The 26,464-nt window shown below is 41.3% G+C and overlaps 1 protein-coding gene across 1 annotated transcript in view; it reads right to left on the reverse strand.

Moving 5' to 3' along the window:
- Window positions 1-1,460: 1,460 nt before the first annotated feature.
- Window positions 1,461-26,464, reverse strand: part of mtnr1ba (melatonin receptor type 1Ba) — a 28,613-nt gene continuing 3,609 nt past the window's right edge. The window contains exons 2-4 of the mRNA XM_017686271.2: window positions 7,358-7,574; window positions 6,166-6,412; window positions 1,461-5,977 (exon numbers count right to left, since the gene is read on the reverse strand). Of these exons, the coding sequence (XP_017541760.1) occupies window positions 5,576-5,977; window positions 6,166-6,412; window positions 7,358-7,574 (866 nt within the window). The 3' untranslated portion in view covers window positions 1,461-5,575. The remainder of the gene's footprint in view (window positions 5,978-6,165; window positions 6,413-7,357; window positions 7,575-26,464) is intronic.

Here is a 26,464-nt window from a genome sequence, read left to right on the forward strand (position 1 = left end):
ACCAGAGACATTTTCCATACTACAGAGCATCAAACCACATGTTGTCAGTCATGTAGTATCCACTAAAATAAGTCATTTAATCCATTTGTATTCTATTATTTTCACAATCACCTCAGAATAAAGTGGGTCACGCCAGTGATGTCAGCTACAAGCTTCATATGAGATCATGAGCTGAATGAGAAAATCTCTGAGAAGTGAAAGACTCAGTGGACTCAATGTGAGCTTTTCTTCATAGATCCTCAGAAAACAGGTAAAAGGAAGTCGAGTGACGTCATCAGTGTGACTTTTATTTCAAAATAAGAGATTTTTTGCTACGCAGTAACACCAGTGACACAACTCCTTGGGACAACAGCTTTCATTACATATTTTAGAATAGATTTTTTTCTTTAAAATATGGCCTCAGCTTTCACACGTGACTGTGGGGACAACATGACACCACTTCTGTGGTGCTTGAGATTCTAGATAATGGATTTAAGAACTAATATTGCTAAATTGAGGCTTAAGAAGGTGTAATTGCTAAAATAACTTACTGTTTTGTTTTGAAACAGAGATAAGTTGTAACTTTAAAATGTTCTTATATCTGTGTAATATATAGTGTATATATCTGGATATGCTAATGGCCATTTCACAACCTGCTTGCTGGTAGCTTAGCGCTAACATGCTAACAGAATCCCACAGGGGTGCTAGCAGTAATTAGCAGTAGTATAGAGCTGTTTTTTTCTTCATTACTTGACCTTGCCGATCTGAACCCAAGGTCTAGTGCTAAGGGCCCGGGTACATGTATTCAAACGGTATAGCATAATGACAGTAATGCTGCTAGTTTGAGGTTGCAGCAGGTGTCAGATTATAACAGTGTGAACTCTTCGCTTGTGCAGGCGAGAGCTCGATAAGTATTAATGTGTCAGTGAGAGCAACTGGTGAGTCATTACTGTAACGGGAAAGCCACCGTCAGTCATTACTGTAACCCCAAACAGGTCAATAACAACAGTGCTACAAGACCGCAATAGTGGCCACATCGTCAGAACCACTACAGAGCCACTCTGGTCTGGATGCTTTAGAGCCAACCTAGCAGTGACACTAATGTGTGTAAAAACTCTAGAACCGCTGCTGCGCTGAGAAAGGACCACAATCCAAATTACATCTGGACAGGAGCTGTTCTGTGATCAGAAAATGACCAATAATGTGTGATATACGCAGCTACAGTCTGTAATAGCCGAGTCTACAGTGGACTGAAAAGATAGATGTTCCTAATAAAGTTTCCAGTGAGTGGAAGCACGAGGTGTTTCTAATAAAGTGGCCAGTAAGTGGAAGTACAGGGGTTTTCTAATAAAGTGGCCAGTGAGTGGAAGTACAAATGTTTCTAATAAAGTGGCCAGTAAGTGAAATAATAAGGTTGGTGTTTCTAATAATGTGGCCAGTGAGTAGAAGTACAAGGTAGGTGTTTCTAATAAAGTGGCCAGTAAGTGGAAGTACAAGGTGGATGTTTCTAAAAAACTGGCCAGTGAATGGAAGCATGAGGTTGGGGTTCCTGATAAAGTGGCCAGTTAATGTAGAACATTTTCCTTTTTTACTGTTCTTGTCGGGATAGATTTGGCCTGTAAATACCTTAAAAACATCTCTTAATGGGAAACACGATGAATGTCGTGACCACGGGCGGAAAACAAATGAACAAACGGGAACGTTCTGATCCACTGTGTCTTTGACGGACGTGTTTGGTGAGCGCGGCTGCAGCTCTGAGAGATCAGAGTGTTTGAGGGTAAGCCCTAACGCATTTCAGTGCTACCAGTTTCTCTGTTCCAGCTTCTACAAACCCTTTTATTTCTTGCTTTCTCAGTCCTGTGTTTTTTTTTCAGTGACCAAAAGAGTCATAAAACTAAACTAGAGCAATTATGGAATATTAACCAGAGCATTTGCGCCGAGTTAATGGCTCGTTTTACCGAGTGTTGGAGAAACATTGCTCTAAAGATGGGCAAATGCCATTAGCATCGCTAATGGGTGTGCCTACTGTTTTAAAGTTGAGGATGGGGATGGTGTTGTTTTTAATTAGATAGTGAAGGCGAACAGGTGGAGACTGTTTAAGTGGGATGCTTTGGTCAGACTTTATTTTGATGGTCTCCAGTAGCTGGACTAGAAATCCTCAGAATTGCTAGCACACCATCTGCTAAATCTTGCTAATTAATAGTTGAGGTTAAGGTTAGGGTTAGAGTTCTTTCACACAACCATCAACACTTGAAGCGAACAGCCAATCATAATACAGAAAACATACCGTTTGGTCATATTATTGGGGGATTGAACACCAGTCTACAGTATATAAGGCAGAGGTGTTATCCACTACACTATACAACTTTGCTTATTTGTTGGTAGGCAGTTAGCTCAACAAGCTTATTAGCTAGCCAGGTAATGATTACTTAATACAATGTTAGTTAGCATCTGGCGTCTGTTAGCTGATGTAACGGATGTTTTCTGAGTGATAATGTGTTAGCAGCAGTTTAAAAAGATCGTCACGTGTTTCGCAGGAAGCACGTGTTAACCTTCACCCACCCAGTTTAAAAATGAGTCAATACATTTTTAAAAATTATACAACGATCCAAATATAGTCTGAATAAACATTGTGTTTGTAGCTTGAATAATATACGACATGAACAATTCTAGCTACACATCCTGCTAATTCACTGAACAATTGAATTTGTGTAAATGATGAAAGTTTAAAATCACTGTAAATTAAGGATTAGGATGAGGCTGGGGAAGAGCTATGGTTAGGATGAGGTTTACGTGTAGGTTTAGGATTATTTTTAGATTTTGAGTTGAAACCCAAACAAGTTTTTGGTTAAAGTTATTTTTAAGATTAGGTTTAGGTTTTTATTGTGATTAGCATTATGTTTAGAATTAGATTTTGGGTTGAGGCTAATGTTAGGTTTAGAAGTAGGTTTAGGTTTGAGGTTGAAGTTAAGGTTAGGATCAGGTTTATATTTTGGGTTGAGGTTAAGATCAGGTTTAGAATTAAGTTTTGGGTTCAGCTTTAAGTAAGGTTTAGGTTCAGGTTTTAGGTTGAGCTTAAGGTAAGTTTCAGGTTTTAGTTAAGTTTAGGAATGATTTTTAATTTTTGGTTGAAGTTAAGGAAAAGGATTAGTTTTTGGTTAAGGTAGGTTTAGGATTAGTTTTTAATTTTTGGTTTAGGTTAAGGTTAGGTTAGGTTTTTGGTTAAAGTCATTTTTAAGATTAGGTTTAGATTTTGGGCTAAGGATAATGTTAAGGTTTAGGAGTAGGCTTAGGTTTTGGGTGAAGGTTAAGATCAGGGAAAGAATTAAGTTTTGTTGAAAGTAAAGTTTAGGTTTTAGCTTGAACTTAAAGTTAGTTTTAGATTTTGGGTTAAGGGCTAATGTAAGGTTTAGGTTCAGGTTTAAGTAAAGTTTAGTTAGGTTTATGGTTAGTTTTAGGATTAGGTTTAGGTTTTAGGTTGAGGTTAAGATCAGTTTTAGGATTAGGTTGTGAGTTGAGCTTAAGGTTAGGTTTAGATTTTGGGTTGAACGTAAGATTAGATTTAGGTTTTAGTTGAGGCTAAGGTAAGCACCAGGTTTGGGTTTTTGGTTGAGATTAAGGTCAGGTTTAGATTTTCAGTGGTTAAATTTAGGACTAAGATTAGGTTTCAATTTAGGGAAAAGTCAAATTTAACAGATATTTGGTAGAAGGACAACTGAGATTAATTGAGAATCTTTAAAGCGTCTACATTGGACCATCAAAATAAAGTGTTACATTCTCTGGTACACTCACTCTCTCACTCTCTCTCTCAATCACTCAGTCACTCTCTCTTGACTAGTATATCTGTCAGAAAAGTATATCAGCATTATATGGAGCTATTAAACTAATGAAATTTGGCAGAAACTCTTCAGCTGAAACTTCTAGTCTCTCCTACAACCTTCCATCTCTCCCTTCTCTATCCTATGATGAAACTTTCCTGCCCTGGTGGGTAGTTTCCTGGTGGGTAGTTAGTAGCAACATTTACTTCATTGTTAACTGTAATATGTCATATAACCCGTGCTTACAGGTTACAACATTTTACCAGCCAGTACATTCTCCGTTATATGGTACACCAAACTGGCACTATTCCATGTTTGCAATTTTGAAGTTGATGACTACCATCTGGACGCATCTTTAGGCTACTCTACCCAAATTTGATCACCACGGATTTTCTTGCACTTGTAAGTAACAAGGAATTCCTCCTTTCACTCCTTTTAGCTACTTAGCTACTAGCACATTCATGACTTTGAACTGAGAATTCTCTGGCATTTGAATAGAAAAGCTGTCCATTTGAAGGGTTCTCCAAAAGATTTTCAAGTTTCTGTTTGCGATATTACTATTGTGTTCAATCAGGGTTAGAAGCGAACCCTTCATGAAGGTAGATCTCAAAAAGCAAGACTAGCAAGCAAGTGACCACTGCTTCAAGACCTCGGAGATTTTCGATCAGAGTTATAGTTAATGCTTCATGAATCTCCAAGAACAGGACTGGTGACCACTACTTTAAGATCTTGGGAGTGTAGAAGGCTTTTCGATTCATATGGCAGCCAAACAAATGCTAGCTTACTGTGAGTGCTTTTGAGGTTACAAAACTTTGAGGCTACCCTACCCACCTCTGAGAATCACTCCTCATACTTCAACCACAGATTGAAAGTACCATGTCTGCTCACAAATATAATTAAGGCTCCAATACCTACAACTATTTACTGTGAAACTCTAACTGTACGGTGAAGTCTTGGGTAGCCACCATTACTTTGATTTCACTGATATTACAATACTTATTCTTGAGAGTGGTTTGAGGCTACCCACCACTTGCTACCATTCTTCATATATCAACCAGAGATTGCAGAGTGAAAGTAGATTGCTTGCTTGCAAGTCACAAATGGCACTCGCGAATGAAACTCTGTCGCTGCATTAAATAGTTTCTGCCTCGTTGTTATTCCTAAAATGTTTTTTATTCACTGCTCTTGAAGGTTCCCTGCAGAGGCAGGGCTTGCTCAGGGGAAGCAGGACACAATGCAGCTCTCGGCAGAAGTCCTGGTGTAGCAGCCTGTAGACCACAGCATTCAGGTACAAGTTGAAGCACGCCATGAAGTGGCTGGATGCACCATTAGGTTCCTCTTACCATATAGACTCTTAAAAATAAAGGTTCCTAAATGGTTCTTGGCTTGGACATGCAGCCCTAGTAAAACAATTTAATAGTACAGAATATTTAGCGTCAAGGTTCTTTGAACCTTTGAAAATCTTTGAAAAAAGCTCTTCAGACTCACATATCCCATTTACAAATATGTAAGATTCTTTAGTAAACCAATAGCTGGCTTCTATTGCTCAAAAGAACCACTTTGGCACCTTTATTTTTAAGATCCCTCTGGAAAGGTCCATTGAGGGAATGATTCAAGAGGCCAAGAGCTAGCCCTGGAACCTGCCTGGGATTATAGAAACCATTGTAACCTATTCTGTGTCACTTTATGGGTTCTGGGATTTCTAGCCTCAGCCCTGCTGTCACTCCTCATACTTCAACCACAGATTGAAGGCGTGGTCTGTTCTTACCTATAGAACATTAAATCGTCTCTGCTTTCGGCTGGTCGTTGTTGTTGTTCCCAGGTGACTGCTTGTTGCTGCGCTCCGTGCCACCCCTGGATGTTTCCTGCAGGAAGAGGCGGGGCTTGCACAGAGAAAGCAAAATGCGACGGTACTCCCGTCGGAAGTTCTGGTTGAGGAGTCCGTAGACCACGGCGTTCAGGCATGAGTTGAAGTATGCCATGAAGTAGCTGACCACAAAGAGCCAGTCGGGCACCATTGGCGCCACCCTTGGTGGGTCCACGGCCACGGCCAGGCCAATCAGATTCAGTGGTGCCCAACAGACGGCGAAAAGCACAAAGACGACAAACATGGTGAGGAAGTGCCGCAGCTCACTGGGCCGAAGGCGTGGCCTCACGTCACTGGTGACTCGCCTCCTCACCTGCAATGTAATGCAATTTAAGACAGACATATGCTCAAAAACAACAACAAAACTCCATGATTTTATCTGTGTCAAACACACAAAAACCTCTTTTCCTCTGCAGTTACATTCGTAAATGAGGGAGCTAGCTAGGAAACAAATTGTTCAAGATAGATGCAAGAGTTCTGATGCAAAAAGAGGTTAAAGACCTGCAGCACAAGAACCCAAATCCTCAAGTAGCAGAATGTGACCACAGCAATGGGCAGCAAGAAGTGGACGGTCACCACAGCGATGGTGTATCCTGCACTGGCTGTCTGGCTGAAGGTGCAGGAGTAGACTCGGGGGTCATAGGTCAGCGAGCCCAGCGCAAGGTTGGGCAGTATGGCGATGGCTGTCAGAACCCAGACCAGGATGAGCAGCACTGACGTCCCGGTGCATCCATATACTTTTTCATACCTGAGACAATCCACCAATACAGTATCATTTTCAAAGAATACATGCACAAAAAAAAAATGAACAAAACTGATTTGGCTTCAGCTCTAAACCCTGGATTTGTTGTTCAGTTTCTAATCTAAAGAAATTTTAATTACATGACCACCAGAGGTGGGTAGTAACTTGTTCCATTCCAAGTGAAAAAGGAATTTCCAAAACTGAAGTTTCAGAGAAAATGGGGCTCCTAAGGGCTGCATATCTCCAGATTTTTTTTAAGTCAGTGACTGATGGTGTAATGAATAAAACCATAGGAGAAGGAAATGTTTTGCAACCAGTGACTTTGAAAATTTGTGGCAAAGCAAAACTCCACAGGTCAGTAGAGCATAATGTGCCCTTTTCAAAGAGTCCTCAATTGCTTCAGGAAACCTGGGATATAGACCCTGAAATCACCTCAGGCTCATCAACCTGCTGTCTTCTCCAGCGCATTCATGTTGTTAGTGTCACAATCATGTGACCAGTAACTAGTCAATATCAAGCTTTATGCGTCATCGCCAAGCAGTAAGGTCGACAAATTGACTAGCCGAATAATAGATGCAGCCCCTAATCCTAACAACCACCTGGAAGACCCTGATAGACCCCAAAACTCCCCTTATCAGACAAACAGCACCTAAAGCTCTCATCTCTGAGAGAGAGGAGAAAATCAAGCTGCTTCAGATCTAAAAACATCCACAGGTGTTTTTGTCTATTCACTGTGAGAAGACCACTCAGCGTTATGGGTCTGAAAGGACATGTAGCTGATCAAGAAGAACCTCACTGAGAAAAAGAGACATATCAAACAAAGAAGCTGAACAATGGAGTGACCACTCCAGAGTCCAGACCTCAACACCACTGAATGTGTTTGATTACTTCAGGAAATGATCAACCAACTTCTAAGACTGAACTCTGAAGGTGTGGGGAAATGTGCTGTACCTGCTGGCCTGGCAGATGAAGCAGTAGCGGTTGATGGCAATGGCGGTGATGTTGAAGATGGAGCCGATCACACTCGCCCCCATCAGGAAACCACTCACTTTACACTCCATCTCCCCCGGCAACCAGCCCGCATGCAGCATCGCGTGGAGGACCAGCGGGTACGGATAACACACCACCAGCAGGTCCGCAAACGCCAGGCTCACCACAAATACGTTACCTACAAGACACACAAATACTAAAACACAATGTAACACACAAATGCATAGATTACACTGTAATTTACCAGGGAATTCACAAATTCATAATTTGATCCTTAGGATAGTACTTTAATGTTCTCATGTTGACTTCATTATAGTATTCAGTATTATAAGAGTATATCTTTTATAAATAAAAATAAAATATATATATAAAACATAAATTATAAATAATAGCTCTGCCACAAACTAACATATTGACGATACAACAATACATTACAAAATGCTGCAATACAATATTATGGTACTGTATTATATGACACGGTGTGATGTGTGCAATGCACTGATATACACTATGCTCAATTATGATGCTACTTTATACAGTATGATACAATATATTACGATGTGTTGCAATACACTATGATATATTACGATATGATACTCTATTATACAGTATGATACAATACAATACAATATATTATGACGTATTGAAATACACAGATATATTATAAAACAATACCATATTACATAGTATGATACAATATGATACAATGCATTGCAATATACCACACTAGATTAAGATATAATACTATATTATATAGAACCATACAAGTCATTACGATGTGTTGCGACACAATATACTGTATTATGGTTTTATGATACATTATTATAAAGCATGTTACAAGATGATTCATAATGATGCCATGATGGGGATTATGGTGTGGGTTTGTTTTTCAGGAGTTGGGCTCGGCCCCTTAGTTCCAGTGAAAGGAACTCTAAAAGCTTCAGTACCAAGAGATTTTGGACAGTTTAATGCTCCCAACTTTGTAGGAACAGTTTGGAGATGGCCCTTTCCTGTTCCAACATGACTGCACACCAGTGCACAAAGCAGGTCCACAAAGACATGGATGAGCCAGTTTGATGTGGAAGAACTTGACTGGCCTGCACAGAGTCCTGATCTCAACCCAATAGAACACCTTTGGGATGAATTAGAGCGGAGGCTGCGAGCCAGGCCTTCTCGTCCAACATCAGTGTCTGACCTCACAAATGCGTTTCTGGAAGAACGGTCAAAAATTCCCATAAACACACTCCTAACCCTTGTGGAAAGCCTTCCCAGAAGAGTTGAAGCTGTTATAGCTGCAAAGGGTGGGCCGACATCATATTACACCCTATGGATTAAGAATGGGCTCTCACTCAAGTTCATATGCGTGTGAAGCGTGGACTTTCCTGAAACAGATGTTATCTAGAGGGCAGCATATGTTGCTCCAAAATGTGTTCAGTGTTAATGGTACTTTCACAGATGTGCAGGTTACTCACTAATAGCCCCCCACACCATCACAGATGCTGGATTTTGAACTTTACGCTGGTAACAATGTGGATGGTCCTTTACTTCTATGGCATGGAGAACACAACATCCAGCATTTCTATAAACAATCTGAAAGGTTGACTCGTCAGATCACAGCACGCTGAGCATCAGTCCATTTCAGATGTGCTCGGGCCCAGAGAAGTTGGCAGCATTTCTGGAAGTTGTGCATATGTGACTTCAGCTTTGTACAGTGCAGTCTTAACTTGCACTTGTAGAAGCAGTGACGAATAGTGTTAACTGACTATGTTCTGTCAAGTATTCCAGGGCCCATGTGATCGCATTAGTCACATTATCATGCCAGTTTTTAATGCTGTGCCCTCTGAGGTGTCAAAGGTCACGGGCATTCAGTTGTGGTTTCTGGCCTTTTCCTATATGCAGATTTCTCTGGATTTTCTGAATGTTTTGATGTGTGAGGGTGTGCCGACTTCTCCTCCCACCATCACCCATGTCCCTCGGCTGTGTTCGTAATTCAGGCCCCGCCTTCTTGAAAGCTCCTGCAGCATCAGGGGAATTTACAGCTGCTCAGGAGAGAAGGGTCTGTCAGCAGACTACAAGACAGGGGCGGAACCTGGAGGGGCGGATCTGCTCTGAAGGCTGACCAATCAAATCAGAGTGAATGAGCTGACCAATCAGAGCGTTCTGGGCTCATTGGGAGGTGGGGCTTAAAGACACAGGAGCTTTAACAGAGCATTTTAGACAGAGGTTGAGTAGAGATGGACAATACAGAGGAAAATTATGTGGTATTGGAACAATGAAGTGTGTAAATCTATTATAGACCCCTAAAATAAATTATGAACATAAGACACACACACACACACACACACACACACACACACACACACACACACACACCATAAGTATGTATACCTATAGTGGCTAACGTTAGCTTTTTGTAGCTTTCCAGTTAAATAACAGAAGCTGCTTTTGTACAAAGTCAAAATAAAAGCCCATATTTTTCCAATCAATCTCTGAGTGAATCCATGTTATTTAATTTTCACTTTTATTTGAAGTTCATTAAAGGAACATAAAAATTCAACAGACCCTTTGATCAGCTTTGATTAGTTTAAATTGGTTAGGATTGCTTGTTTTTCCTGTTTGAAATCCTTAATTTAGTGAAATTTATTTATTTGAGTAGATTTTTTAATATTATTTTTTACTGTTGAGAGAAGCTGTTGCACATGGCCCCCAGCCAAAACTCAGCCAATCAGACAAGCTCTGCTTTGTCTAGACCTCTGTGATTGGATAATGGCCCATTAGGTGCCACAACAACATCCCAAACAATTTAGAAAGCAAACTGCCCCTGGAGGGGCAGGTGTGTCGCCATGGTGACACAGCGGCAGCGCATCAGTTTATTGCGGCCCATTTAACTACTAAATAATGCTCCAGCACATGCAATTTACCTTCACTCTCAGGTGAACAAGCCCCTGAGTCACATCTACAACACTTTCCCTTCTGTTTTCTTTGCGTACTACGTGATTCATCTAATATTCACTTTACGTTTTCATTTCTGCATCTCTTCTCTTCTCCTGACACCTCTGTCACTCAGAGAAGCCTGCTGCGTAAACATCAACAACCACTGAACTCTGACTGAACCTGCAGATAAAGACCACACCTGTACACACACACACACACACCTGATCACACAATACACCAACACCAACACACACCTGATCACACAATACACCAACACACAGACACACACACCTGATCACACAATACACCAACACACAGATACACACACCTGATCACACAACACACCAACACACAGACACACACACCTGATCACACAATTCACCAACACATACACACACACACACCTAATCACACAATACACCAACACACTGACACACACACCTGATCACACAATACACCAACACATACACACACACCCACACATACACACACACACGATCACACAATACACCAACACATACACACACACCCACACATACACACACACATGATCACACAATTCACCAACACATACACACACACACACACACCTGATCACACAATACACCAACACACAGACACACACACCTGATCACACAATACACCAACACACAGACACACACACCTGATCACACAATACACCAACACATACACACACATACACACACATACACCTGATCACACAATACACATACACACACACACACCTGATCACACAATACACTAACACACACACACACACACACCTGATCACGTAATTCACCAACACACACACCTAATCACACAATACACACACACACACACACACACCTGATCGCACAATACAGAAACACACACACACTCACACACACCTGATCACACAACACACACACCAGACATCAGAGAGAAACACTGATCTATTTTACCCATAGAGACATCTCCTCTACTTTCCCTCCATCTCTCTATTTCTCTTTCACCTCTTCTTCTCTCCCTACTCTCTCTTTCACTCTCCCTCCATTAGCTGTCTCTCTCTCTCTCTCTCTCTCTGTCCCTCCCCGTCTCTCTCTGTCTCTCTCTCTCTCTCTGTCCACTTCAGTGTAGTTTTATTGGTGTAAGTATAATAGTATAATATTAAACCACAGCACAATAACACTGAGACAACAAGTCAACAACAACAATAACAATATCTCTCTTCCCCACCTCTCCTCCTCTCTCTCCCCATCTCGCTCTCTTTCTCTCTCTCTCTCCCATCTCGCTCTCTTTCTCTCTCTCTCTCGCTCTCTTTCTCTCTCTCTCTTTCTCCCATCTCGCTCTCTTTCTCTCTCTCTCTCTTTCTCTTTCTCTGAGAATTAAAATATCCAAAAGTCCAACAGCTTCTTGAAATGCATTTAAAAACATACACATGCAATTAAATGACAAAACCACACACACACACACACACACACACAGATTAATTAGGGATGGTGGTGAAGGACGGAAGTGCTTAGTTAACATTAGCGCTAATTAAACCAGTAATGACCTGAGACTGCGCTCACTCTTCTCTACAGTCGGACAGACGACTTTCCCTCAACACAGTCTGCAGCCCCCCCAACAGAGATTTACAGTCACAGATCCTCATGTGTCTAACACGAGGCCCACAGGTCAGATCCGGCCCACCACACAGTCCCATCTGGCCTGCGAAAGTGTTTAATATTCTATTAAGATTATCCTGTTTCTCACTGTGCTGCACTACAGTCCCCAGCATGCACTGCATTGCAACGTGCGCTCCGACTCTTCTACCCCAACAACAGTCTATGGGACAGCGGTTACACCTCACTTCTACATAATCCTATCTAATTCCACTCCAGGCACATCCCCAAACACACTAACTGCACTTCAGCTGCAGTGAAATCAATGTAAACACTTAACCTCACCTGAGCAGTCAGCAAACTGAGCTTAGGCCTAAATGAACATGCAGCCAGAGAGGATGCCAGGTGTCTAGTTCAAGTAAGAAACCTAATCTTATGGCCTGGACACTTATGTTATGAATATATCAAGTATTCATGTCATATTTCAAGGTTTACTACAAATGCCGATATTTCACTGTTGAGGTTTTTGCTCGTTTTGAGCAAACAGTGGCCGTTTCGGGTTACAGCACAACGTTAACTAAAGATTCAGTTCCGTTCTGTGGCCCACAGATTTGTTGAGTGGTTGAGCTTGACACTCTTGTCCTGGACGCTCTCTCTGTCCACCACGGGATCCTCAAATCAGCACTAACATTTACTGGAAAAGACACAGCACATTGAGTGTATTCAGAGTGGATTAGAGCCAAGCCAAGGAAAAAAAATAGGATGCACCGATTTATCAGGAATTATTGGCCGATACTGATATTCGATAATTTTCATGTACATATCTGCCGATACGATACATAAACATTTATAGATTGTAGGAACTTTGACTATGTCAACCTGAATCAGCATTAAGGAGAAGTATAACTGTCACTGTTATTATTATTATTATTCCTTCTATTTCTGAGTTATACCTGCAGTAAAATGAATGAAATAATATATAATCTGCTGTTTCAGGTGAAAACATTGTTCTTTAAGGGTTCCTTATTAAAAGCAATGGTTTACTTAGAACCATGAGTTTTATATAGAACCATTGGCATGCTTAAAGGGTCCTCTGCATGGTGAAATGGTTCTAGAGACTGATGGAGAATGTGTTTATGGTTATATATAGCACCAAAAAGGATGCTTCTGTTATTACAGCATCAAGCTTGTACCAACAGCAGAACCCATTTCGGTGCTAAATAGAACCATAAACACATTCTCCATCAGTCTCAAGAACCATTCCACCATGCAGAGAACCCTTTAAGCATGCCAATGATTCCTCGAGAGCTCATTTGTCTATGTAGAACCGTCACCTTTACTAAAGAACCCTTGAGAACCCTTTATTGTACAATAAACACATCATCAGATATTGTTTGGAATATTTGCTAATTTAAGATAATTTCTAAATGCATATTTGCGCTAAGCTAACACTTTCCATTCAACATGAAACTCAAACATTTAAAGTTTGTAAAAGATATTTTCTTTTGTTTGAAGCATGTAAAAGACGTCAGTATATATTTAAGGTTTTATGTGTCACTTTCAACAAAGAGTCTTCTTGCTGCTGCCGCCTTTTCCATTCCTAACAACCACCTGGAACCGGGATGCTATTCACAGTCAGTGATCTATCCAGGACCGGAGTTCTTCAAACTTCAAAATTCAAAGTCCATTTCAAAATGGACCTTGAATCCATTTTCTGGACTTTGGATTTTGTACTCACCGGAAGGTACGACAGTAGAAGGCTGATCACATACGTTAGCGATTTAGTTAACTAACCGTGATTACAAAATCCAGGAGCGGAATTCATGGTCCTGATTTAAATGACCTCGTCTTCCTTAACTTCATTCTTAAGAATAAATTTTTATTCTTCCAATAACTGATTAAGAATTTTCAGATTTTCTTTTCTTATTTATTTCCTTTTGAATAATTCTATGAACAAATTTTATAATCTTAAATGTTTTCTTTTTAGTGTTTGTCTCAAGAACCTCTGTAGAATACTTGCAGTGCTGAATGTACTCATTTGCATATGGAATGAAAGTATTTGCACCATGGAATGTTTTCATTTGCAGTTTGGAATGTTTGCATTTGCAGTACGGAATGAAAGTATTTGCACCATGGAATGTCCTGATTTGCAGTGTGGAATGAAAGTATTTGCTGTGCGGAATAAAAACATTTGCCGTGTGGAATGTTTGCATTTGCAAACTGTCCTGGATTTTGTAATCCTGTTTAGTTAATTAAACTGATCGGCCATCCAGTGTCGGACCTTCCAGAGATTGGACCAGAAACTGGATTCAAGGTCCAGATTTAAACAGGGAGAAAACCACACTTTGTATTGATCGCATCTCACTCCCTTGAGAGAAAACAATCTGTATCCCAGAATTCCCTGCACTGCCTGTATGTTTTTTTTGCTTTTCCTGCTTTAATTCAACTGATTCGACTGATTAGGTAATTGTCAACCCCCTCATGAGCTGAGTCAGGTGTGCTAGAGGAGGCAAAATGCTGAAAAATCCGCAGCACTGCGACTGAGAGCCACTGGAGGAGATCTATTCTTCCTCCTCTCACACGCTCGTACACACACACACACACACACACACACACACACACACACACACACACACACACACTCTATCTCTCAGAAATCATCTCTGAAAGCTCTTATGTTCCCGTCCCTCTCTGTGTTACATATGAATGATCTTCTGATTTTATAGGCTGGAGTTGACAGGCATTGATCCACTTCACCAAACTCGAGAGCTTTTTGGGAAAGGGAAAGGATGTTTAAACGTCCGGCCTCTGAATGTAATTTACACTCACTCATCCATCTCTGAATATGCTTTCAGAAAACAAATGTTTAAAAAAAAAAAAAAGATAATAGGTTACAGTGTCTGTTCTTAACCGTGTCCAAGAAACCCGCTCTTCATTAACTATGAATACTATTAATAAATTCTCATTTTGTATCCAGACGTCTCCCACATCAAACAACATGGAGATGTTTTGTAGAATGTTTTCAAAGTGGAGCATTTATAATGTGGAATATGTGTAGTTTAAAATGTTTGCTGTATGGAATGTTTTGTGGTGTAGAAGGCTTGCATTTGTTGAATATTTGCAGTATGAAGCATTTACATAGTAGAATGTTTGTATTTGCAGTATGAAACTTCTATTTACACTGTGGAATGTATTCATTTGCACTGTGGAATGTTTTCATTTGCAGTGTCAAATGTGTCAATTTACAATGTGGAATGTCTGCACTTGCAGTGTGGAATGTCTGCACTTGCAGTGTGGAATGTCTGCACTTACAGTGTGGAATGTCTGCACTTGCAGTGTGGAATGTCTGCACTTGCAGTGTGGAATGTCTGCACTTGCAGTGTGGAATGTCTGCACTTACAGTGTGGAATGTCTGCACTTGCAGTGTGGAATGTCTGCACTTACAGTGTGGAATGTCTGCACTTGCAGTGTGGAATGTTTTCATTGGCACTGTGGAATGTATTCATTTGCAGTATGAAATGAAAATATTTGGAATGTGGAATGCTCACATTTGCAGTGCAAAATGGAAGTATTTGCAGGTATAAAACATTTAAATTTACAGTGTGAAAAGCTTGTATTTGCAGCTTTGGAATGTTTGTATTTGCACTATAGAATGAAAATATTTGCGCTGTTGAATGCCAGTATTTGTAGTGTGGAATGTATTCATTTGGACTGTGGAACGTTTTATGGAATGGAAGTATTTGCAGGTGTGAAACATTTGCAGGTGTGGAATGTTTACATTTGCAGTGGGGGAATGAAAGTAACTGCAGTGTGGAATGTATTTTTTTTGCAGTGTGGAATGATTTCAATGTTTGCATTTGCAGTGTGGAATGTTTGTGGAATGTTTGTCTGTTTGTGGAATATTTGCGGTGTCTCATTTCGGCAGCACAGCAAACAGCTGGCCAATGAGAGCAAGACATTATTGTTTCCCTTCCTACTGAGCAGTGTGTCTGTGCATGTGTGCACATATTAACAAGCATGTATATAGATGAGTGTGTGTGTGTGTGTGTGTGTGTGTGTGTGTGTGTGTGTGTGTGTGTGCGTGTGTGTGTGTATTTGCAGAATCATCATCAGTGTGAAGTGCGGTGCTCGTCTCTCCTCATCCACTCAGCAAACACACACAGCGTATTGTGGAGCTGCTGGCCACTAAGGTGGAGCACACCAGTGTGTGTGTGTATCTGTGTGTGTGAGTGTATGTGTGTGTGTTTGTGGGTTGATTACACTGGCCTTACATCAGACACACACACACACACACACACACACACACACACACACACACACACACACACACACACACACACACACTCGTTCGGTCTCATCCTCTGTCAGCTCCTGATTGTATTTCACTGTGTCTCGCTGACGTCGGCACATCAGCGTGATTGCAGTGACACTGCGGGACAGCGTCCACCTCCATACTCCCTAAACCCTCTGACCTCTGACCCCTGCCCTTACATGCCCCGCAAGCCACCCTGCCTGGTTCTTCACTGTCAGTCTCGGACCCCTGACCTGGCGGCTGATTGGATAAGACCCTCAGAGACCCTCACAGGAATTATTATCAGATCAGGAGAAAAGGAAAGAGATGAAAAGATAGAAAAACATAAGTGTAGACAAAAATAGAAAAGGATAAAAAAAAGTAGAAAAGAAAGAAAGAAGGAAAAAGAATAGAAGAGTAAAGAGGAGAGTGGAGAATAATAATAAGAGTAAAAAGAACAAAAGAGAATGAAAGAAGACAAAGGAATAGAAAACTATAGTAAAGAATAGAAAATAACCGAAGAGTAAAAGAAAAGAAAAGAAGAGAAAAACATAAATGAAAATATAAAAATAAAACAGAAGAAAACAGATATAAAAAAAATCTGAATTAGAAACAGAAATATTGAAAATGAAGTGGATGTTTTTCTACAGTTGCCACACAAGTTTTACAAGATTTCTAAGTTATGAGTGAGAAACAATTAAAAAAAAGGTTGCAGCAAATGAATTTTTAATATCTAAAACGTTCAATAATCCATGAATGAGTGATACATTGAAATAACAATTTCTGACATCAACAAAAAATACTTTTCTGGTAAACACTAGAACACAGGAATCTGCCTTTTCTTGTGAACAGTGGATGTTTTTAAAGATCAATGGCAGATATATATTTCAATAGTCTATATTTATATTACTGCATTTGTATATATTTATTGAAATGTTATATGAATTTATTTCAATATGTCTGTAGATTTGACTCATTTTTAAATTACATGGTAAGTAAGGTATTTAGTACAGTACCTGAGAAGTCTACACATTATAATATCCTATGCTAAGATTTAATTTGATTTGTCATCTTTTTAAATCTATTTATATTATTATTTTTCATGTATTGAACAGTAACAGCTGTCCAACAGTTAAAGCTCACTAGCCTCACTGTAACTCTTTTGATATGTAATTTAGATGTTAATTTAATTCCAGTTTCAGTTTAGACAGATTTTGATGTGAAATTCAGATGTGAATATAATTTTAGTATCAATTGAGATTTTGACAGTAAATTTGGATGTAAATTCAGTTTCAGTATCAATTGAAGTTAAGAAAAGAAAAAAATTATTTCAGTATTAATTAAGGTTTGGAGGATAAATTTAAGTATGTATGTAATTTCAGTAAAAATGGAGATTTTGAGATTAAATTTAGATGTAAATTTTTATTTCAGTATCAATTCAGACATTGAGATTAAATTTAGATGTACATTTAAATTTAGTGTAAATTGAGATATTGAGATTGAACTTAGAGGTAAATTCAATGTCAGCAACAATTGCGATTTTGAGATTAGATTTAAATGTAAATTTAAATTCAGTATCAATTGAGATATTGAGATTCACTTTAAAGGCACATTTTATTTCAGTATCATTTGAGACATTGAGTTATTGAACCTCAACACCATGAAATGTTTTTGGGACTGTAGCAGGAAGCGCTAAACCAACTTCTAAGACTGAACTTTGCGGATTTAGTTGAGTTCAGTACGTGGGTTTAGAAAAGCTTTCTTTAGTTTTTTCTTTTATTTTCCTTACTAAAGAACCCCTGAAGAACCATCTTTTTAAAGAATGCATATATACTGTAAACATATCTGACTCCTTACCAATAAAGCTGAAGGTAGAAGACTTCAAGAAGAACCGCTGGTTAACTTTGAAGTACAACATTCATACACACACACACACACACTTGAAGAATCTATCATCTATCATGTGTTCTAAGCGTGCTTATGAGGAACGCAGGCTAACTCATCACTCTGTGTTAATGAGACACTGAAAGTCACCTTGTGAGAAAATATACTGGCAATAGCATTCAGAATTAATCACAACATTAATTACAGTAAGTATATTACACACACACACACACAATATATATATATATATATATATATATATATATATATATATATATATATATATATATATATCAATATGCTGCTTGGAATAAAACCTCCTTACATTAACTTACATAAAAAGTGCAGAGGATTTTTTCCTGTCCTTTAAAATTACGATTTTTTAAGCTCTTCTCTGGACAGTGAAGACACACATCACTATATATGTCACTGCTCTTAGAACAAAACTCTCATATCTTTTTTGTTTTTCATTCATTTTTTTCATTCATTAGTTTTTGACATATTTAAATAGTCTATAATACCTGTTGAACTTTACATAGGGTATAAATTTTATGAAGAATGGACCAAAAGAAACGGCCCAAAATGCCATGGAAAATGTCTGGTTCCATTTACTTACATTAAAAGTAAAGTGTGTTTTTTTGCTTCTCCTGTAAAGTTACCATTTTGGAGATACGAGGTTTTGTTCCTTACAAACATATCGCTGGTGTCGGAAGAAAAACTCACATCTCCATTTCTGTCCTTTTTCAATTTTTGACATGATTTGCAAACGTCTAGGCTCCTTTACATTGTCTGCGAATTTCACAATCGACGGACCAAAAGAAACAGCCCAGAATGACTTGGAAAAATTCTGGTTCCACTGACTTCCATTAAAAGTAAAGTAGGTTTTTTCCTTCTCCTGCAAAGTTCCCATTTTGGAGAAACAAGATTTTCTAAGTAAAAGTTAGTAAATATGGTGTGGGACCATGTGTCTTTTCAGTCCTATACTAAGACTTAGTTTGATTTGTCAGCATTCTATTGATTTCTATTCAACAATGACAACCTTAATTACTTATTCAATTTTATTGTATGTTTTTTAGACTGAATATTACAGCTAAGGTCCCCAGAAATACTCACCAAATAAGGACATCCTCACATAACATACAATACGTTAGAGAGTTTCTACTTTTGTGAAATGTAGTTGAGCTAGTTTGAAGAACAAGGTTTGGTTCCAGGTTATTCCTCTAGACAGATTCACACAGATTTACGCGACGTCTGATTGAACGTAACGAGGTACTGATCAGGGAACGGGTCCTGACTGCTGTCTGTGCTTATGCACCGAACAGCAGTTCAGAGTACCCAGCCTTCTTAGAGTCCTTGGGAAGGACGCTTGAAAGTGCTCCTCCTGGAGACTCTATTGTCCTTCTGGCGGGACAATGCTCACTAGCGCAATGACAGTGTGTGACCTGGAGGGGTGTGACTGGGAGGAATGGCCTCTCTGATATGAACCCGAGTGGTGTTCAGTTTTTGGACTTCTGTGCAAACCACAGTTTGTCCATCACGAACACCATGTTTGAACACAAGGATATCCATAAGTGCACATGGCACCAGGACACCCTAGGCCGCAGTTCAATGATTGACTTTGTAGTCGTGTCATCGGTCTTGCGGCCATGTGTTTTGGACACTCGGGTAAAGAGAGGAGCTGAGCTGTCAACTGATCACCACCTGGTGGTGAGTTGGATCAGGTGGTGGGGGAAGATGCCGGTCAGACCAGGCAAACCCAAACGTATAGTGAGGATTTGCTGGGAACATCTGGCAGAAGAACCTGTCAGACTGATCTTCAACTCACACCTCCATCAGAACTTTGACCAGATATCGGAGGAGGTGGGGGACATTGACTCAGAATGGGCCATGTTCCGCTCCTCCATTGTTGAAGCGGCTGACTGTAGCTGTGGCCGCAAGGTAGTTGGTGCCTGTCGGGGCGGTAATCCTCGAACCCGGTGGTGGACACCCCAGATGAGAGACACCGTCAAGCTGAAGAAGGAGTCCTATCGGGCATGGTTGGCCTGTGGGACACCAGAGGCAGCTGACAGGTATCGACAGGCCAAGCGATCTGTGGCTTCAGTCATCGCCAAGGCAAAAACCCGGGTGTGGGATGAGTTTGGTGAGGCCTTAGAAAGTGACTTTAAGTCGGCTCCGAAAAGATTCTGGCAAACCGTCAGGCGACTCAGAAGGGGAAAGCAGTGTGGCACTAGCACTGTATATAGTGGAGATGGTGTGCTGTTGACTTCGACTGAAGACGTCATTGGGCGGTGGAAGGAATACTTTGAGGACCTTCTCAATCCGACCGACACGTTCTCCAGTGAGGAGGCAGAGTCTGGAGACACGGGAATAGGCTCGTCCATTACTGAGGCCGAAGTCATTAAGGTAGTTAAAAAGCTCCTTGGTGGCAAGGCTCCAGGGGTGGATGAGATCCGTCCCGAGTTCCTCAAGGCTCTGGATGTTGTGGGGCTGTCTTGGCTGAGCCACAAGGCAAAGCTCTTGATTTACTGGTCGATCTACGTTCCCACCCTCACCTATGGTCATGAGCTTTGGGTAATGACCGAAAGAAGAAGATCGCGAATACAAGCGGCCGAAATGAGTTTCTGCTTCTTTACGTGGAGAGCAGCCAGTTGAGGTGGTTCGGGCATCTGGTTAGGATGCCTCCTGGACGCCTCCCACGTGAGGTGTCACAGGCAAGTCCCAGGGAAGACCCAGGACACGCTGGCGTGACTATATTGCCCAGCTGGCCTGGGAGCGCCTCGGAATCCCCCTTGGAGAGCTATTGGAAGTGGCTCGGGAAAAGGAGGATCGTTCTCCAGGATGCTGCCCCCGCGACCCAAACCCCGGAGAAGCGGAAGATGATGGATGGATGGATGGATGGATGGATGAGGTACTGATCAGGTGTCGGCTCATAACTGTATGTGTGTTAAAGCACTGCATACTGTGTTAATGTTATTCATATTTATTATAATGTTAGTGTTTTTTGAAATGAATAAAAACTACACATTTGTGTTATTTGCTAAATTCTGACTCTAAACAAACAATTCTTTCTGTTGAAACACATTACTTTGAACATGTGTTTATACTATATACACTGCTCAAAAAAATAAAGGGAACACTCAAATAACACATCCTAGATCTGAATGAATGAAATATTCTCATTGAATACTTTATTCTCTACAAAGTTGAATGTGCTGACAACAAAATCACACAAAAATCATCAATGGAAATCAAATTGATTAACCAATGGAGGCCTGGATTTGGAGTCACACACAAAATTAAAGTGGAAAACCACACGACAGGCTGATCCAACTTTGATGTAATGTCCTTAAAACAAGTCAAAATGAGGCTCAGTATTGTGTGTGGCCTCCACGTGCCTGTATGACCTCCCTACAATGCCTAGGCATGCTCCTGATGAGGTGGCGGATGGTCTCCTGAGGGATCTCCTCCCAGACCTGGACTAAAGCAGCACTCCTGGACAGTCTGTGGTGCAACGTGGCATTGGTGGATGGAGCGAGACATGATGTCCCAGATGTGCTCAATCGGATTCAGGTCTGGGGAACGGGCGGGCCAGTCCATAGCTTCAATGCCTTCATCTTGCAGGAGCTGCTGACACACTCCAGCCACATGAGGTCTAGCACTGTCCTGCATTAGGAGGAACCCAGGGCCAGCCGCACCAGCATATGGTCTCACAAGGGGTCTGAGGATCTCATCTCGGTACCTAATGGCAGTCAGGCTGCGCAGCCCTCCAAAGAAATGCCACCCCACACCATTACTGACCCACTGCAAAACCGGTCATGCTGAAGGATGTTGCAGGCAGCAGATCACTCTCCACGGCATCTCCAGACTCTGGAGATGGAGAGTTTCTAACCGTTTGTGCAGACACATGCACATTTGTGGCCTGCTGGAGGTCAATTTGCAGGGCTCTGGCAGTGCTCCTCCTGTTCCTCCTTGCACAAAGGCGGAGGTAACGGTCCTGCTGCTGGGTTGTTGCCCTCTTACGGCCTCCTCCACGTCTCCTGGTGTACTGGCCTGTCTCCTGGTAGCGACTCCAGCCTCTGGACACTACGCTGACAGACCTTCTTGCCACAGCTCGCATTGATGTGCCATCCTGGATGAGCTGCACTACCTGAGCCACTTGTGTGGGTTGTAGAGTCCGTCTCATGCTACCACGAGTGTGAAAGCACCACCAACATTCAAAAGTGACCAAAACATCAGCCAGAAAGCAGAAAGGTACTGAGAAGTGGTCTGTGGTCCCCACCTGCAGAACCACTCCTTTATTGAGTGTGTCTTGCTAATCGCCAATAATTTCCACCTGTTGTCTGTTGATTGATTGTCAGTGTTGCAGTGTTGAAATTGATTGTCAGTGTTCCTAAGTGGACAGTTTGATTTCACAGAAGTTTGATTTACTTGGAGTTATATTGTGTTGTTTAAGTGTCCACTTTATTTTTTTGAGCAGTGTATATATATATATATATATATATATGTAACACATATACACAGTCAGTATCTTCAGCCTGCACTACTACAGATGGGCCGAAGGGTCAAACTAAGGAAATGCATTAATAATATTCATTAATAATGAATCATTATATGATTTACTTTTTAAATAACTAAATTATTTAAAAAGATTTCACAGACCTCATATATGCATATAAACACTGCCCCTCAACTGCTATATATGTATAATGGTAGAGAGAGCAGTGTTTGATACATTAATATATGAGTGAGAGAGAGAATCTCTCAGTGTCCAGCAGCATGTTTCCCTTCATCCCTCTATCCCTCCTTTTCTCTCTATCACTCCACTCACAGCGAGCCTAATCGGGACACACACTCATGTTAAGCGGGCCCATCTCCACGGTTACTGCGGATTCGGTGGGAAGATGATGGGAGTCGACGCATTTGTAGATAAGAAAATGTCAAAACTCTCAAACTAAACTCTCTCTCTCTTCTTTTCTCTTTCTCTTTTTTCTCTCTCTGTCTCTCTTCTTTTCTCTTTTTCTTTCTTTTCTCTCTCTCTCCCTCTTCTTTCGGGCTCTTTTCCTCTAACCTCTTCATTGTCACTCTTTTTTCCTCTTCGCGTGTGATGTACGTGGTATTAGTTTCAGGGTGAGTGTTGAAGAGCAGAGAGAAGCCTGACACAACACTGTCTCTCTCTACCTCTCTCTCTCTCTCTCTCTCTCTCTCTCTCTCTCTCTCTCTACCTCTATTATTCAAGCTGCTTTCTTTCTCTCCACCTTTCTATCTATTCTTCTCTCTACCTCCTTTACTTTGTCCTTTTTTCGCCCTTTCTCTCTCTCTCTCTCTCTCTCTCTCACTCTCAGCATCTTCTTTGATCTTTCTTCTTTCATTTCTCCTGTTTGACATTCCATCTCTCTCTCTCTCTCTCTCTCTCTCTCTCTCTCTCTCTCTCTCTCTCTCTCTCTCTCTCTCCCATTCACCTCCTTCACTCAGTGCAGTGTTTACTTCTCTGTGTACATTCACAATGAGAGAAGCACCACAGCTCACACACCAACACACCACACCAACACATTAACACACTAACACAAGCATACCAACACACCACATCAACACAAACATACCACACCAACACACCACACCAACACACTAACACACCAACACACTAACACACTAACACACTAACACACCAACACACCACACCAACACAAACACACCAACACACCACACTAACACACCAACACACCACACCAACACAAACACACCAACACACCACACTAACACACCAACACACCACACCAACACAAACATACCAACACAACACACCACACCAACACACTAACCCACTAACACACCAACACACCAACACACTAACACACTAACACATCAACACACCACACCAACACAAACACACCAACACACCACACTAACACACCAACACACCACACCAACACAAACATACCAACACAACACACCACACCAACACACTAACCCACTAACACACCAACACACCAACACACTAACACACTAACACACCAACACACCACACCAACACAAACACACCAACACACCACACTAACACACCAACACACCACACCAACACAAACATACCAACACACCACACCAACACACTAACACACCAACACACCAACACACTAACACACCAACACACCACACCAACACAAACACACCAACACACCACACTAACACACCAACACACCACACCAACACAAACATACCAACACAACACACCACACCAACACACTAACCCACTAACACACCAACACACCAACACACTAACACACTAACACATCAACACACCACACCAACACAAACACACCAACACACCACACTAACACACCAACACACCACACCAACACAAACATACCAACACAACACACCACACCAACACACTAACCCACTAACACACCAACACACCAACACACTAACACACTAACACACCAACACACCACACCAACACAAACACACCAACACACCACACTAACACACCAACACACCACACCAACACAAACATACCAACACACCACACCCACACACTAACACACCAACACACCAACACACTAACACACCAACACACCACACCAACACAAACACACCAACACACCACACTAACACACCAACACACCACACCAACACAAACATACCAACACAACACACCACACCAACACACTAACCCACTAACACACCAACACACCAACACACTAACACACTAACACATCAACACACCACACCAACACAAACACACCAACACACCACACTAATACACCAACACACCACACCGACACAAACATACCAACACACCACACCAACACACTAACACACCAACACAAAAATACCAACACACCACACCAACACAAACATACCAACACACCACACCAACACACCACACCAACACAAACATACCAACACACCACACCAACACACTAACACACCAACACACCACACCAACACACCACACCAACACACTAACACACCAACACACCACACCAACACAAACATACCAACACACCACACCAACACACTAACACACCAACACACCACACCAACACTAACACACCACACCAACACACTAACACATCAACACAAACACACCACAACTCACACACCAACACACACCATCAACACACTAACACACCAACACACTAACACACCAACACACCACACCAACACACTAACACAGCAACACTAACACACCAACACACTAACACAGCAACAATAACACACGAACACACCAACACACCACAACTCAAACACCAACACACCACATCAACACACTAACACACCAACATACCACACCAACACAAACACACCAACACACAAACACATCACCACACCAACACAAACACAAAAACACACCACATCAACACACTAACACACCAACACACCAACACAAACACACATACACACCACATCTCACACACCAACACACCACATCAACACACAAACACACCAACACACCACAACTCACACACCAACACACCACATCAACACACTAACACACCAACACACTAACACACCAACACAAACACACATACACACCACAACTCACACACCAACACACCACATCAACACACTAACACACTAAAACACTAACACATCAACACACTAACACGCTAACACACTAAAACACTAACACACCAACACACCACATCAACACACCAACACAAACACACATACACACCACATCTCACACACCAACACACCACATCAACACACTAACACACTAAAACACTAACACACCAACACATTAACACATAAACACACTAACACATCACCACACCAACACAAACACAACAACACACCACATCAACACACTGACACACCAATACACCAACACACTAACACACCAACACAAACACACATACACACCACATCTCACACACCAACACACCACATCAACACACAAACACACCAACACACCAACACACCACAACTCACACACCAACACACCACATCAACACACTAACACACCAACACACTAGCACACCAACACAAACACACATACACACCACAACTCACACACCGACACACCACATCAACACACTAACACACTAAAACACTAAAACACTAACACACCAACACACCACATCAACACACAAACACACCAACACACTAACACAACACACCAACACGCCAAAACAACACACCAACACACCACAACTCACACACCAACACAATAACACATCAACACACTAACACATCATCACACTAACACACCAACACACTAACACATCAACACACTAACACACCAAGACACCACAACTCACACACCAACACAACACACCAACACACTAACACATCAACACACCAGCACACTACACCAACACAACACACCAACACACTAACACATCAACAAAACACACCAACACACAAACA

This window comes from Pygocentrus nattereri, chromosome 17 (assembly GCF_015220715.1).
Source record: "Pygocentrus nattereri isolate fPygNat1 chromosome 17, fPygNat1.pri, whole genome shotgun sequence".
Classification (NCBI taxonomy): Eukaryota; Metazoa; Chordata; class Actinopteri; order Characiformes; family Serrasalmidae; genus Pygocentrus; species Pygocentrus nattereri.